The sequence below is a fragment of the Harpia harpyja genome, chromosome Z (assembly GCF_026419915.1).
Source record: "Harpia harpyja isolate bHarHar1 chromosome Z, bHarHar1 primary haplotype, whole genome shotgun sequence".
Taxonomy (NCBI): domain Eukaryota; kingdom Metazoa; phylum Chordata; class Aves; order Accipitriformes; family Accipitridae; genus Harpia; species Harpia harpyja.
In genome coordinates this window covers 102362202-102378501 of record NC_068969.1, presented here as the reverse complement: position 1 = coordinate 102378501, position 16300 = coordinate 102362202, and the positions used below count along the sequence as shown (strand labels likewise).

General features: G+C 37.9%; 1 protein-coding gene across 2 annotated transcripts in view; it reads right to left on the bottom strand.

The window, feature by feature from the left end:
- RICTOR (RPTOR independent companion of MTOR complex 2) overlaps nucleotides 1-16300 on the bottom strand; it is an 89614-nt gene that overhangs the window by 9390 nt on the left and 63924 nt on the right. For both annotated transcript variants that reach the window (XM_052778819.1, XM_052778820.1), the window contains 11 exons: nucleotides 15117-15281; nucleotides 14582-14658; nucleotides 14388-14466; nucleotides 13417-13526; nucleotides 10144-10231; nucleotides 9349-9441; nucleotides 8351-8457; nucleotides 7458-7687; nucleotides 5686-6715; nucleotides 1932-2109; nucleotides 697-781 (listed from right to left, as the gene is read on the bottom strand). In XM_052778819.1, the coding sequence (XP_052634779.1) occupies nucleotides 697-781; nucleotides 1932-2109; nucleotides 5686-6715; nucleotides 7458-7687; nucleotides 8351-8457; nucleotides 9349-9441; nucleotides 10144-10231; nucleotides 13417-13526; nucleotides 14388-14466; nucleotides 14582-14658; nucleotides 15117-15281 (2242 nt within the window). The remainder of the gene's footprint in view (nucleotides 1-696; nucleotides 782-1931; nucleotides 2110-5685; nucleotides 6716-7457; nucleotides 7688-8350; nucleotides 8458-9348; nucleotides 9442-10143; nucleotides 10232-13416; nucleotides 13527-14387; nucleotides 14467-14581; nucleotides 14659-15116; nucleotides 15282-16300) is intronic.

The following is a 16300-nucleotide window of genomic DNA, read 5'->3' as shown; positions in this document are numbered from 1 at the left end:
TTGTAATAAAGTTCCAGTTAACTAGGAGGCAAGACAACAGCTATCCTATACTACTTTAGGACCAGCTTCACCGCTTTTTCAGTTGTCAAACTGAAAAGACACATATTGACGCCGTACAGATTTCTGACTACTCTCAAGTAAAAAGGAAGTGCATTTCAGAACAAGCCAGGCATTATAGCACACTTGCAATTCTCTTGTACAATGTCTCATCACCTCCGCTGATCAACTGTCATGGAAACATCACAAAAAGACAAAATTTACTTTCTGAAATACACACCTAACACCTTCATTGGTTCCTATAAATTCACATGTAATCAAAGGGAAGTAAAAATGTAACAGCTCAATATGTGGCATACGTATTTTATCTTAGCTTAAATTTTGCTACTTACTTTAACGCAATATCAATACCAGTCTTAGATTAGCATTAGCTCATATTATAATCAAAGATATGTAGACTTTCCTCCTTTGTTTACTAGAGGAGGACCAAGCTTATGTTGCTTTGCAGCAACACCACATTATCTCAAACTAAATAAGACAGGGAATTAATGGCCTGCCATCCTGAGTCCAGAACACAGCTCTCAAAACTTAACAGCTAAAAATAACCTTTTCTGTAAAGAAAAAAAACAAATAAACCAACACCCCACCCAATGTACAAATACACACCAAAAAGGTACATGAGACAAACAAAAACAGTACCTCCTGCATCAGGTGCGAAGACCCTAGTTCCATGGTCATCAAATGGAAGTGTGGTTTTCTTCTGGAAATACGGAGTTTCCTTTACCTGGAATATTGAAGTGAAAATTAAAAGTTAGCACAGGTAATAATCATATACAAAGGAAAAGTAGATTTTAGGAGGAAATAAAATGTCCGTTTTTTTACTTCAGGAAAAAGATCTAATTAGAGGAGGAAATTAAGAATGGGCTCCTGAGTACTAACAAAAAGCCAATGAGAAAAACACACATTTGTGAATGAACATTTATTAAGCAAGGCTTATGAACAGTCAGCAAATATTAACAGTAGTGACAGGCTGTAAGGAAACCAGTGACACAGAAGTGGCTATTAATGATCTGTCCATGATCACTCTACGCTGGAGATCTTGGGAGAGCAGTGCAAAACCACCCAGGACATAAAAAAAGTTGCCTGTAAGATGTTGCAGAGTCAAGACATGTATCAACTCTAGAAAAAGAGTTGAGTGAGAAGAAATGAGGCAACATAAATATGCCACAAAGGCTGTAAAGGAGAAAGAAAAACTAGTCATTTCATAAAGGGGGAACAGAAGCAGGTATGATTGAAAAATCTTGCCTTTACTCTACCTTTAGTAATTTTTTTGAGATGAGTAAGAAAGCCATTTAGGTTTAAAAGGCAAAGACTACATGAACTAAAGATAAGGAAGCGCGCTCATTTACCTTTGACATACATCACATCCTGGTTTTGATAATGAAGTAACAGAATATTAAACCCTGTGATGCATCAGTTTGTTAGATGGGAAAGTGTTTTAACCAAGTAGAAAGAGGAAAGCAATTGATAAGATATTAAAAAGATCTGTTTTAACTTAAATATAGATACATCTGTAAGGTTAAGTAAGACAATATAATTTAATGGTATGATGATACAAATGTCCACAGACTGCTAATTTTAGTATAGAAGCTAGCTGTCAACTAAAAAAAAAAAAAACAACTTATGCTACCATTGTTTAACACTCTTCTAACCCAGCATGTGTCATTATTTGCCTAATAATACAAAACAGACTACTGGTTTTCTGTAAACAGGGTTAGAAAACAAACTCTTGTTCTCCAAAATGCATTCCTTGAAAGTACCACATGAGTTTTTCCTCATTTCTCTAGGTCTAATCTATTCTGATAAAAATGCAACAGTTGACTACTTTTCACTATGAAAATGCAAATGAACCCAGTAAGTTATCACATACATACCTGAAATATTTCATTGATATCCACTGGAAGAGCAAGGCCAATGTAATCATCAGAGCTACCATAGGTAGCATTAGAAACCATGGAGCGAACAGAAGAGGAACGCTGAAGTGTGTTTTGGTTAATAGGACTTAATAAATCTTCTTTATCTAATGAGGCATAACTTAAAGCTTTCATGAACCTGTAACATTGAAATAATACATCACAAACTTGGTAAATCTCTTATTCTGGTACATAAAAAGTAAGAAGGACTGCTGACTCAAAGGCTATCCTCATCTTCCCATTGTAGAACACAGAGCTTGTAACTCTGTCAAATTGCAGCTATCAGTTCACTCCTTTTTTCTCTCTCATATTGTATTGCATGGTTCGGCAGTTCCTTGGGTAAAAATTTTTTCTTTGAAAGTCCTGGGATGGGGACTTGAAAGATGGCAGTATGTAACTTCTGCTTGAGGGGCTGCCAACCCTGCAAACCCACCAATTCTCTCCAACTCAGCAGGCTTAGAAGATTTATAGCCCATACATGGTCAGTAAAGATTTAGGCTTTTAAACTAACTGCCTCATTTTGAAATCTACCCTCCCTGGATATTTACAAACTCTGAGCTGAGCAGGCACATGCTTGCAAATGCAAAGCTTGAGCCTGCTAAGGTATTAGCAATGTGAACAAGGAACATTTTTTTTCCTGTACTCTGAAGGAGCCACCAATTAGGTCACCCAGGCATGGAGGAAGAATTTGCTCAACATGAATGCACAAAGAACAAACTCGAACCTGCACAGTGCGCAGAGCTGACTGTGACAAGCAGCCCAAGGAACAAAGAAAGAAATAGGTTGGGAAAATGAGACAGGAGAGAGGAGGCTGGAGAACAAGTCCTCAGTGCTGATCAGAGTCCTGACGATGGAAATTTCACATTTGGCCATCTGCCATTTTACTTCTCATTGAAGATAAAAACCTACAAATGTTTTCTTCTAATCAACCTATGTAGATGGTCTATATACAGTGGCTTAAAGCTTCCTACTAAAAAGAGACAAACCTCAGGAACAGTAAATTTTTATTACATTACTGCAAATTATTATACATTGGGAGGTAAAGTACAGTAAATGTTTGATTTCTTGACTTCCTGCCTTAGAAATAATTTTCTATCATTTTTTGTTTTAGATGGGCAATTAAAATGCCTTCCTACCCCTAACAGGTTAACAGATTTATACTGAGATAAAATTATATTATCAAGATTTGACAATCTAAGGTTCAAGACATTATTATGTGATGGAAATGCACAGAACACAAATTATAGGAATTCAATACTTTTCTTGCTACTAACTAATTCTGACCAATGCTAATGACAGTAGCAGTGGACTTACAATAAAAGTCAAGCCGTATTTCAAAAGGAGAAGAGAAAACGGCCTCAAGTTGCACCAGGGGAGGTTTAGATTGCACATTAGGAGGAATTTCTTCACTAAAAGGGTTGTCAAGTGTTGGAACAGGCTGCCCAGGGAAGTGGTGGAGTCACCATCCCTGGAGGTGTTCAAAAGATGTGGAGATGTGGCACTTAGGGCCATGAGATTTAGTGGTGGACTTGGCAGCGTTAGGTTTACGGCTGGACTTGATGACCTTAAAGGTCTTTTCCAACCTAAATGATTCTATGATTCTAAACCCAGAAAGTTACCAAATGCATTAGTTATTTCATAATAAAGCATTCTACAATTACTCTCAATATAAAATTAAAGATAGAAGTATTAATCCTAAACATTTGTCCCTGCTTTTCCTGGAAAAGCTAACAGATATGTCATTAGTGGTGATAAACACCAGTAAGTTTTCATGAAAGCATGTCTGCAGGTGATAGGGTGAGAGCCAAGACCATTATTTGAGACATGCACATTAATATTTTTGGTTGGTCTTTAAAGACAAAAGTGGAAAATTTAGCCTCACAAAATGATTTATGCAAAGAAATAAGCTTTTCAACCTTTTCAATGGAAACAACTGGAAACATCACAAAAATCAATTTACAGCTGCTAGTTGCTATGAACAAATGAGTTTGTCAATGAAGCACTAATCAAAGAAATTTTTCTAAAACTGACAGAAAAATAGCTTCAGCAGACAAAAAGGACAGAATATCTCTTTTCAATTTATTACTTAAACAGCAGTTAAGGACAATATTTAGCTAGAAGTATAACATACTCTGAAATTAAAAGGACCACAATTATTCAGTGTAGACATTCAGCTGTAACCAGTAAGAAAAAAAATGTATACTAGTTATATCACAGCCTTTCCAACCAATTATATTAGTAACCAACACAATCTGATAATCTCTTGTAATATGTACGTCTGCAATTTTTTAACTTTCTCAGAGATACAAGCACTACAGCCACTTCAGTTCAATGTTAAACAGGTCAGCTCCAATCCTTGAGCCTGACCACCAATGTAAGAGATGATGAACAGCTAAGCACCAGGAATATTGTTAGTATTACATTACTTCAGGATGAAAGTCCACTGCAGCAAGGCTGCTTTGCCTATCAAGGGCATGACTGCAAGGCACAGTACAACATTACTACAGCCACAACAGAACCTGTACTGCCACTGAAATCACACTGATTTTTTCCTGCATTATCACAGGAAGACAGTGACAGAGCAAGGAACAGCACTTCTGATTTCCAGGATAGTGTAGCTTAATTACTGACTCATCCTTAATTTTATCAGCACACTCAGTCTAGTTCTAACTGAATTGAACGAAGGGAACAAAACTTACCTTTTATGGCATCTTTGCAGAATCATGTGAAAATATCAACAAATTAATTTTGCTCTTCATCAGGACAAAAAATGCATACTAATAAACAGGCACTATGTACGCTCAACTGGGTATGCAGAGTGCAGTTCAGGGACTTGGCATTTGCTGTTCTGTGTAGTAAGCAGATGACTGAGGTATTGGTAGCTTTTCCCCTTTCTCTCATCTGAGAGAGGATGTTTAGGTAAAAACAGAGATATGTCTTTTCCCTTTCAATACTAATGTGAAAATCCAATGCACTAGCTACAAGATGATTTGAAAGGCAAAATTCAGTAGAAGAGTTTTTAAGAGAAAGTTCTTAAGCAGTGACTGTAGCTGCTGGGAACAGTGTCAATGTCATGAGCTAGATATCTTACGTAACCATCCAATTAGTCTTCAGAACATCTAATATTACTCAAAAATAAAGAGGTGACACTGCCATCTAAAAATAAACGCTATGAGTAAAATCTTTGCTCTGTTGTAGCTATGAAGCCAAACTGACATTCCTATCAGTGGTACCAGTATCTCATCACTGACCTCAATGCCACGAATATAGCATATTGGCAGGAGTCCCTGTCCTAAAACCTCACTGAGTGACAAAGAGAAAATTCTCTTCTGAAATATAGCTCTGACTACATGGGCAATTTCGTGTGACTGCAACTTTAATAATGTTAGCAATGTAATCACATTTAAATATTAAAAAAAGTTAAACAGGAAGCAAATGTGATAAAAGGAAATGTTTTCCTTTGTCACTAACAGCATTAAAGGGGCCGAGCACAGCTATGAAAGCTGGGTTTCTTTGACAGCATGCATGAAGTTCAGCATTCTCATTCTACTATATTATTGATAGTATTTGATACTGCTTTCAGTGAAGTTATGAATCATCTTCCAACAATTTTCACTTTTAGGTGAAGTTGGAATAAAGTATTAGAAAGATACTTTTTTTACTTAATTGGTCTTACAGCTTTGAAGTAAGAAATGAGCATGTAATAATCTCTTACCGGCTTGGGGTTAGCCGAGAATCCAGGCTGCCAGACTTCATGGTAATAGTGTCAGTAAACAGCACGTCCTTTGCTGGAGATGCTAGGGCTTCTGAATGAGACAGTGAAGGATGCATCCTCTGCTGTTGTAAGCGTTTTAGTGTAGCATAGCCAAAGGCATCTCGAGAACTTGTGTAGCTAAAGTTATAGTCAGCGAGACTTTTTATCGTAGCAAGAGAAGGAGCTTTAAGAGACTGGGCTCTTCGGGGAAGTGTATGAGAAGACCCTGGCGGTACCAGGGATACAGAGCTGGATTTTGAGAGAGGCAGGTGGTTAGACTGTGGTGTTGAACAGTGACTTGGTTTAACTGTTTTTGTGCTTACCACAGTACTCAAACTTCCACAGTCAGTATCTATATTTGTAGTGTCCACACCTACAGTCTCCCTTGAAGGGCTAGAGCTCATTGAGCTTATGCCACTTGTTGTGGTATCTGTATTAAAACTTAAGCTACGACTCTTGAAATGTGTTTGTGTAGTACCATCTCCTATTAGTCTTTCTCGGCTTGCATTTTCCCGGTGAATTTCATTTCCAAGACCTTTTGGCAGCTTCAGATCATTTTCTCCAATACTTGGGGTGCTATCAGTATCTTCCATGTGCTTACTTCCAACAAAAGAAGTTTCTAATCGTAAAGTCTGGATTTTAGGAACTTTGCAAACAGGGTTGAATTCTTCCCCAGCAGGAAAGTCTATGCTTCTGGAAGGTTCTGTTACTGTACGATTTCGCCTCAGGCCTGATTTACTGTCAGATGATGTCAGCTTTCCTCCTTTTAGATCACTGCTACTTCTGTGTTTTTTATTAGGTAGAGTAAGAGAGTTTAGAATGCGATTTTTCACAAGTCTACTAGAAGAAAAAAAAGGAAAGGGACTGCGGTCTTTGTCCTTTGAAGGTCCAGGTCTGTCATAAAATATTTGTTCTGCATCTTCAGTAATATCTAGGAAGAACGTACTAGTGGAAGTACTACCAAAACGGTCATCCTCCATGATGAACATACCTGAAATTATATGAGACTTCATCACTGAAAATGGACATTTCATGTGCGAAAACAAAGCAATTCTATAGAAGCCAAAATGGGAGGCTATGCAATTTACTGCAATTTTAATTCAACATTTTTTCTGTAGAACTTAGTAAATTAAGTATCTTGAGGAGTACCTGAGCTGAAGGTCTCCTTGCTTCAAAAGAAAAGCCACACTACCTTATTTCAGTGCAAACATCCAGCTACTAGGATTACAAACAATGCACTCCTCTAATAATATCTAAATAGGGTATATTTCTGGATTTAAATTCCAAATATCCATAACAAAATTAAAATGTATTAAATACTCAAAATATACAAGAATTTAAATACAGCAATACTCTGTGTGTGCATATATACACACAGAATGTATTTATTTTCTAGAATATTCCTTTGAGGAGAACTAAGTAAGTGTATCTTCATACCTAAGCATGGAGATTTCTGCCAGGTATTACAGCAAGCTGCCATGACTTGACAGAAGAACTAGTAACTTACGCTGATGTTAAAACTTCTTACTTCTACATCGAATGTAAACCTAAGACACTGTTCTCTTCCCTCTCACTTGTCTACATGTCTCAATGCATATAACTGTACCCTTGCTTGCACTCTTCTTCCTTGCAATAACACCATCTGCCTGAACCTCATCCTGCCAAAAGGTTGGTAAGAACAGCAAAATGCTGCTTTGTGGTGGGTTTTTTTTGTTTGTTTTGTTGTTACTTACTTGAAGGAGCAGATTCGCTTTCACTGTTATGTCTAGAACTGGTGGACTCAGAGTTCAAGCTAAGAGTGCTGGGTATAGAAGAAAGTTCATTGCAGAGCTGCTCCATGTCATCAGGGACCACTGGCCAAGGCTGTCTACGACTGTGTCTCACTGCATCCCAGTTGTGATGCTTCAAAATGTCACATCCTTGTTTAGTTTTGGCTATTAGACCAAGCACGTAGACACAGGTTCTGTATTTAATGCATATATGAAAAAAAAGCAACAATAATAGAATCTAATTTAACTAAACTTATTTCTTTTTTGAAAGGAAACAGTTTCAAAACAATTCAGCAGAAACTTCACAAAACTGCCAAGTAGCTTTTTGTTCATTTTTATTTGTAAACCAATGGAAGCTTAAGAAATGGACTAAAATATCTGAGAACAATACACTACTCAAAAATAAAAACTAATTATTACAAGAGCCTGATAATATAAAGTAGAAGAATACCTTTTTAAAAAAGAATAATAAAAGGACATTAATGCAGTAGCAATAGTACAAAAAAACCCCATCTATTAATGCTTTTAAAGATTCAAAAAAGATATTGAATAAAAGCGATGGAATAATAAATTGATTCCAACAGATATATAAGTAGCAAATATTTTAATTGTTTTTTAAAAAAGAAGAGTAGTGTATCTTTTTTCATAGGTTTCATTTGCTTACTGCATGTTCTTCCAGACTTCCTATACAATTCTGCGATTGTATAGGACTGAGATAGATACTCAGTCATGAATGATCTTTAATAACTGAGTTCCAAGTAAGTACAAAACTATGTTCATGTAAATTAGGTAAGGCTATTTGAAAACCTATGGCAACTATCATCTGTAAATTTTATATATAAAGCAGACACACATACCCTCTGACAGAGAGAACCTCACACTGTTGGGCAAGTGCCATTATATCAGGAATTACATTCTCCTCTTGAAGCAAGTTAAGACCCCAATTTGAAGATCCAATATTGCCCTAAAATAAAAGTTTTCAAGTAAGTTTTGATTTTGATGTGATCTGCAGCACTATCAGTGTAAAGCTTTTAACATTTTTGTTTGTTGGTAGTACAGTTTCAAGTCACATCTTCTCAAAGCAATTAAGAGATTTTAGCACCCTTTTTGGCATTTCCTAGTCATGCAGATCTAAAAAAGGACTTGGCATACTACGTATAATCCCTAAAACTGCTCACAGTTAACTACTGTGTATTCCTCATTTTACCAATTCTGCTACAGCCAGCAGTATGATCTTCGTTTACTCATTTTACATACATTATATTACATACCTACAATATCTTCCAGTAATAGTCACCTTGGACAAATGTTCCTAAATAAGCTTTGGGGAAGACAAGAAAGAAGCAGACAAACAGCTGAGGTGGCAAAGCAAATTTAGAAGTGTAGCTTGGATAAGTACAGACACTAGGTTTTCACCTATCCCAGGTACCAGGGGGTGTCATGACCATATATATTCACACGCATCCACAGTGGCAGCCAACTTTATTCCAGAAACATGAATTTTGGACCACTACAGTAAATACATTAAAATCAGACCACAGCAGCTTGTAACTACTGGTTCCATATTAATATTGGTGCTGCATGTGGCAATCTGTTCTTTTTATTTGTTAAAAAAGAAAAAATAAAAAAAGACAAAGTGACTATTAAAAAACTCAGAACAAAAAAGGTGCAGTGAACCATTTTATACTGAAAGTCCAGTTAGGGTACAAAACGCCAACTTGGAGAAAACAACCCCACACATTTTATAACAAAAAACCTAATTAATGATTTTACAGGATTTTGCTTAGTTATTTCAGAATCAAGAGTCACAACAGAACTCAAACAACTGCAAAAAGTTTGTAAATCTATTACTAACCAAGGCCCAAAGGGCTGCTTTCAGCTGCTTAATTCCTTCCCACTTATCCAGCATTGGGGAACGAACAGTATAACTTAGATCTGTAACAATACTCTGAAGGAGAGAAACAGAAGAAAAAAAAAACCACTCAGTTGAAAATGAAAAGGAGACCTCAGTCAAACAGGTTCTCTTGCCTTTTTAATAAAAGGTAAAGCACTAATTTAAAGTATGCACTCTAAAGTGAACAGTGGTAGTTCTGGAATAATAAGCATAAATTAACAGCAATGGTAATGCAAGTAGAAAATTTTGATGTAAGCACTGACTGCATCAAGTTAATTCAGATTTTATAAAGGTAACAGATTAATCAGACTAACAAACTGCAATATGTAAGCTTTCTCTTGAACTTTTCAACTATCATATTCATTACATCATCTTGCAAACTCACATTAAAAGTGTATTCATTTAAGCAACTATTAACTGGCTTAGGATTTGTTTTCTTAGCTTTTCAGGATATTCGAAATAAGATTTTATTCCCTCATCTCCACATTTTTATATGTATAAAAGGATAGGCACAGTTTTACTTGTCAATATACAATTCATGCACACACAAACTGAAAAATTATTTCTATTGGTGAGTTGCTTTCCATTCTAAGATTTTGCAAGCCATTTTAAGAAAAGGGTTGCAATGTATTTCTCTGGTATTTCATGATCAACTTGTTTTGCAATGACTTTAAATGCCATCTCTTTTAAAACGTACTTAAAAGGATTACAGTACTCTTTAAAATCTTTCAAGTTATAAATGGTTATTATCCTCACCTGAGACTCCAATAAATGGCAGCCCGTTTTATGGTGCACCAGTTGGCCATAAAGGTGAACTGGCAGGTACACATGCGGTCGCTGTAATCTGGCAGAAAGAGAAATCATATGCTTTCCAGGAAATTCTGACATTTTCTTTTAAAATAAATTACACTGCAGTGTAATGCAATAAGTTACTCTTGAGCTTTTTCAGACAAAGGGGATTCTTTTGGAGAATTTAGAATAGAACAGAACAGAATAGAATAGAGTATTTCAGTTGGAAAGGACCTACAATGATCACCTAGTCTAAATGCCTGACCACTTCAGGGCTGACCAAAAGCTAAAGCATGTAGTTAAGGGCATTGTCTAAAAGCCTCTTAAACACTGACAGGCTTGCAGCATCGACCACCTCTCTAGGAAGCCTCTTCCAGTGTTTGACCATCCTCTTAGTAAAGAAATGCTTCCCAATGTCCAGTCTAAACATCCCTAGACACAGCTTTGAACCATTCCGACACATCCTATCGATGGATTCCAGGGAGAAGAGACCAGCACTTTCCTCTCTGCTTCCCTCCTCAGGAAGCTGCAGAGAGCAATGCAGTCGCCCCTCAGCCTGCTTCCCCCCAAACTAGACAAGCCCAAAGTCCTTAGCTGCTCCTCATAAGACACTCCTTCCAGCCCTCTCACCAGCTTTGTTGCCCTCCTCTGAATGCATTCAAGGACCTTCACATCCTTCTTAAATTGTGGGGCCCAGAACTGCACACAGTATTCCAAGATGGGCCCCCACCAATGCTGAATACAGCAGGATAATCACCTCTTTTGACCGGCTGGTGATACCGTGTTTGATGCACCCCAGGATGCAGTTTGCCCTCTGGGCTGTGAGGGCACACTGCTGACTTGTATTGAGCCTGCTGTCGACCAGCACTCCCAGATCCCTTTCTGCAGGGCTGCTCTCCAGGCAGTTGTCTCCCAATTTATACTTGTGCCTGGCATTACTCCATCCTAGGTGCAGAATCTGGTATTTGGACTTATTAAATTTCATACCATTAATGATTGCCCAATGTTCCAACCTATCTACATTCCTCTGCAAGGCCTCCTGTCCCTCAAGAGAATCAACAGCACCTCCCAGTTTGGTATCATCAGCAAACTTGCTAATGGTGCATTCAACTCCTGCATCCAGATCATTGATAATTTTATTGAACAGCACTGACCCCAGAATTAAACTCCGAGGAACACTGCTAGGTGACCTGTTGCCAGCCACGTGTAGCCCCATTCACTACAACCCTTTTAGCCCTGCTGTTCAGCCAGTTCTTCACCCAGTGCAACATGAACCTGCTCATCCCACAGTTGGACAACTAGTCCAGAAGGATGTTGTGAGGGACAGTACCAAAAGCCTTATTAAAATCTAGAAAAACTACATCCACTGCCTTCCCTTCATCCACTAGGTGGGTGACCTTATCATAGCAGGATATCAAATTAGTTAAACAGGGCTTTCCCTTTGTGAACCAACGTTAACTGTGCCTGATGACTGCATTATTCTTTAAATGCCTTTCAAAAGCACTCAGCATGATCTTCTCCATAATTTTTCCAGGAACTGAGGGTAGACTAACAGGTCTGTAGCTTCCTGGGTCTTCCCTTACACACTTCTTGTAAATTAGAATAACATTGGCTAGCTTCCAGTCAGCAGGGACCTCCCCAGACTCCCAAGACCTTTGGTAGATGATCAAGAGGGGTCCTGCTGTAACATCTGCTAGCTTCCTCAGTACTCCAAAATGAATGCCGTCAGGGCCCACGTATTTGTGAACATTCAGCTGATATGACCTGGTCAGGTCCCTTACAATTTCAGTGTCCACAAACAGAAAGTCACTGTTCCCACACTTGTGGTCCTCCAACTCAGGGGACTGGGCAGCCCAAGGTCTATCAGTATTATTAAAGACTGAGGCAAAAAAAGCATTGAATGCCTCCACTTTTTCTTCATCCCTATTAGTCAGGTGACTATCTTCAACAAGGATCAGTCCAACGTTTTATTTAGACCTCCTCTTGCTATTAACGTACCTAAAAAAGCCATTCTTGTTATTTGACACAACACTGGCCAGTTTCAATTCTAACTGAGCATTGGCCTTTTGTGTCTTCTCCCTGCATATATGAACCACAGCTCTATAATCTTCCTATGAAGCCTGACCTTGCTTCCAGAGATCACACAATTTCTTTCTCCTCTTGAACTCCACAAGGAGTTCCCTGTTCAGCCAACCGGTCTTCTGCCCCGCTTGCTTCACTTATGACACAATGGGATTGCCTGCTTCTGTGCTTTTAAAAGGTGGTTCTTAAAAACTGACCAGCACTCGTGGAATCCTAAGCCATCAAAAGCAGACTCCCAGGGTACTCAGCTAAATAGCTCCCTGAGTTTGCTCTCTGAAGTCCAGGGTAGCAACTCTGCTATCCTTTTTTCTCATTACACTGAAAATTTTAAACTCAACCATTTCATGATCGCTGTGGCCAAGACAACCACCTACCATCACATCTCCCACAAGTCCTTCTTTATTCACAAATATTAAGTCTAGGAAGGCATCTTTCCTAGTTGGCTTACTGAGTAATTGTGACAAGAAGTTACCTCCTACAAACTTCAAGAATTTCCAAGACCTGCTTGTCACAGTACTCCCAGTTAATGTCTGGGAAGTTGAAATCTCCCGTAAGGACAAGGGCTACTGATCCAGAGATTTCTCCTAATTGCCTATAGAATAACTCATCAGTGCTAACATCCTGGCTGGGCAGTCAGTAGTAGACACCCACTACAGCATGTCCTTTGTTTCCCATCCCCCTAATCCTCACCCAGAGGCTCTCAACCACATATCATCACAAACTGTAAGGGCCGTACAATCAAACCTCTCCCTTACATATAGGGTGACACCTCCACCTCACCTGCCCTGCCTATCCCTCCTGAACAGCCTGGAACCCTCCATTCAGCACTCCAACTGCGGGACTCACTCCACCAAGTCTCACTAATACCAATGATATCATAGCTCTGGGAACTGAACAACGCTTCCAGTTCATCCTGTTTGTTTCTCATACTGCATGTGTTGCTGTACATGCATTTCAGATACACTCCTGAGCCCTCTGGGCTCCCAGGAGCAGTATAAATATTCCCACTATCATTGCCACCCTCAGGTGATGCCATGCGAACCCTTGGCTTACCTACTGCAATCCTGTTGGTATCCCCTTCCCCCATCAATTCTAGTTTAAAGCTCTCTTGACCAGTCCTGCCGGCTTACGCCCAAAGACACATTTTCCCAAATTTACCTTTGGTTGCTCCGACGAACATAATTATCACCATCAACAGGTTTGCGGTATGTTGTAAGTGCTTCATTAAGTTGTTCTTCAATCAATTCAACATACTTTAAGTTATATTCCTAGAAGACGACAGACAAAGGTTGACAATACATTTAGCAGTATGTTTTTATAGTGTGGTACTTTATAAGGAAGGAATAATTAAGGAAAGCTGAATTTCTTTGTGATCTGATGGTGGGGCTCACCAGAATTACTGTACTTCATACATACAATGAGTCTGCAGAGTCGACAACTGATTCCATAATTATTTCAGTGAATTTAAGAAAGGAAGGAAAGAAGGCAATACTTCACATCTGACTTTAACCCGAATAATCTCAACAGACCACCACGCATTTCAGTATTCCTAGAGAAGTCACAGCTTATAAGTTAGTAAAAAAAATGGCAACAGGAATAAGACCAAGCATTTATGATCAATTATGAAAACAAAATAATGTATAACGAGTTTTATCCTAGTCATGACAATGATGCATTTTTCTCAGCGGTCTTGTGTTCCTATTTACTTCTTAACAGCATAAGCTAATTCTATCTTCATGATCTCTAGATTTAACTTTAATTAGCAACAGCCAGAGGTAATGGGTATCTTGAAAAGTAGTATTCCTTTACACACTTCTCTAGATAGGACCTCACACAACAACCTATTTTAGAAAGTCACTACGCTCCTGAAATATTTGCTGAAATGTCAAAATTATATAAAAGGCCTGGGTAAATCAAACGCACACATGTATACAGTTCCATAGCTCCTGTGAGTCCCTGTCAAACTTTTCCAGCAAAATTGTTAAGTCACTGAGGCAATAAATGTATTGGCATTAGCAATACACATATATGAATATGCAGTATTTTTAAGAATCTTTGACATCCTAAACCTGCATATTCACACCCTTTCTCCTCCTAGTATCAAGCACACTTTTTATTCTTAGCATTACCTTTTGCCATTTTTCCATTTGTTTTGTTACATAACCTCTTTCATTTAGATATGAAAACCCCTTTGGGATGGACAGAAATCTGTAAAGTAACATCAGACAGTTAGTAGTCCACTTAAAACAAATCACATAATTTGAATAAAAACAAACTTACTTGTTTTCACACTGTAAAGTCAAACAGCATATTCAACATTTACCTTAGGAGTAGAAGCAAACCCTTGTCTCCAAGATGAGAAAGAGCTGGTTTCATTTGGATGAGGGCATGAAGATTGGCCTAAAATAATTAAAAATGCATACGGAGTATCTGAGCACTATATAATCCTGAAAACTACAGCAACTACAATAATCTGCCAGCAATGAAGCAGCAAGTTTTTCTCAAAAGAAAGTACCAAACAGCACTAACCTCATCCTAATATTATCCACTTTAGGTACCATCTGTCATTAAATATATCTATTACTTCACAAGAAGTATAATGATCGAAATAGCTGAAGTAGTCTGAATCCATATTTAAAAGTAGGCATAACCCAGAAGTCTACCTCATCTTGTCATTAATACTGCAGTATTTTCAGCAACGGGGTCTATAAACTATTATGAAGTCCATCAATGACAATCAAGAAGGAAACCATCAGTAACTTCTTGCATACTTTTACTTTGCTAATGGGGGGAGGGAGTGGGGTATAGCTTACAGAGTAGCATACAAAAAAGAGACTAGAAAGGGAAAGGATGCTCACCTTGTCTTCACATGCCTCATCTAGAATATCAAGTGCCTCAGAAGAAATAGTTTTATTTTTATCATGTAACTGGGTCACCAGTAGCTCAATCCCCCAGTTGCTGAAGAACTCTACATTTGCTCTCAGTAATACTCTTAAGTGTTTTGTTGCATACAGCCTGCAGCTCTGCAAAAGGAAAATGCTTTTCTGAATGGAAGAAAAATAGCTAATGTAGTCAATGATTTACCACTTTAAAAAATACATTTTAATTACCATATTTTACAGCAAGTAGCTGTGAAACACACCTTATATATTAAAACTACAGTCTATTTCAGAGCTATTTCTATCTTATCAAATGGGAAATTTGAGTGTGAGATCACTAGTAATCTGGTCACTGCAAGTCTCCTTGGAAAGCAGTTATCAATTAGTCATTCGCTGTGATAGCACTACACAAAGTCATCAGAATTAGCAGGAAAAATAAATACCTTGTAAATGGCCAGTGCTATTGCATATACTTTCATGTACGCAATGTTTTGCAAAAAACTTTAACAAGCAAATATTAGAACCTCTGGGGAATTTATTTTAATACATTTTAAATTGTTTCCCAAACATATCTGATCTTCAAAACGTCTCAGAAAACCTTCTAAATAGAAAAATGTTTTTTTCTGTAATAAGACAGTTTCCCAACACTTAGTTTACTACTATGAATTTCTCCAAATGACAGCAGAAAGAAGTTCCTGTACTGCTGTTCAGAACTTGCTGAATAAACAGCATAAAGCGATTAACACCATTTTCTATTAGAAAAAATACACACAAAATAGAAGGAAACAGGCCTAATCTACAAGAATTTGCAGTGTTCTGAAGCAAGCACAGAACAACCCTTACAATATATGCTTACTAGCAAAGGTGTTATCTATACTTACACAAGCATAGCTGGAAAAGACAAAATCAGGTGCCCAAATCCTTCCTCAGGTCTTCAGTCCCTACACCTTTAAAGCTGTGATAGCTATAACCAAGTAAATTTTCTATACATTAAAATATAAATAATCGATGTTGGGATGCATGTGAATATCTGTACTCCAAGAGATAGGTGAATTGGTCCAGGTTGGACAGCACTACCTAGGGTAACAATATCTTCTGGATTGTTTTTTTTCCCTCCAGAAATACTTGGCAAGCAATACTTGAAAGAAAGTGAGAGTAGGAAA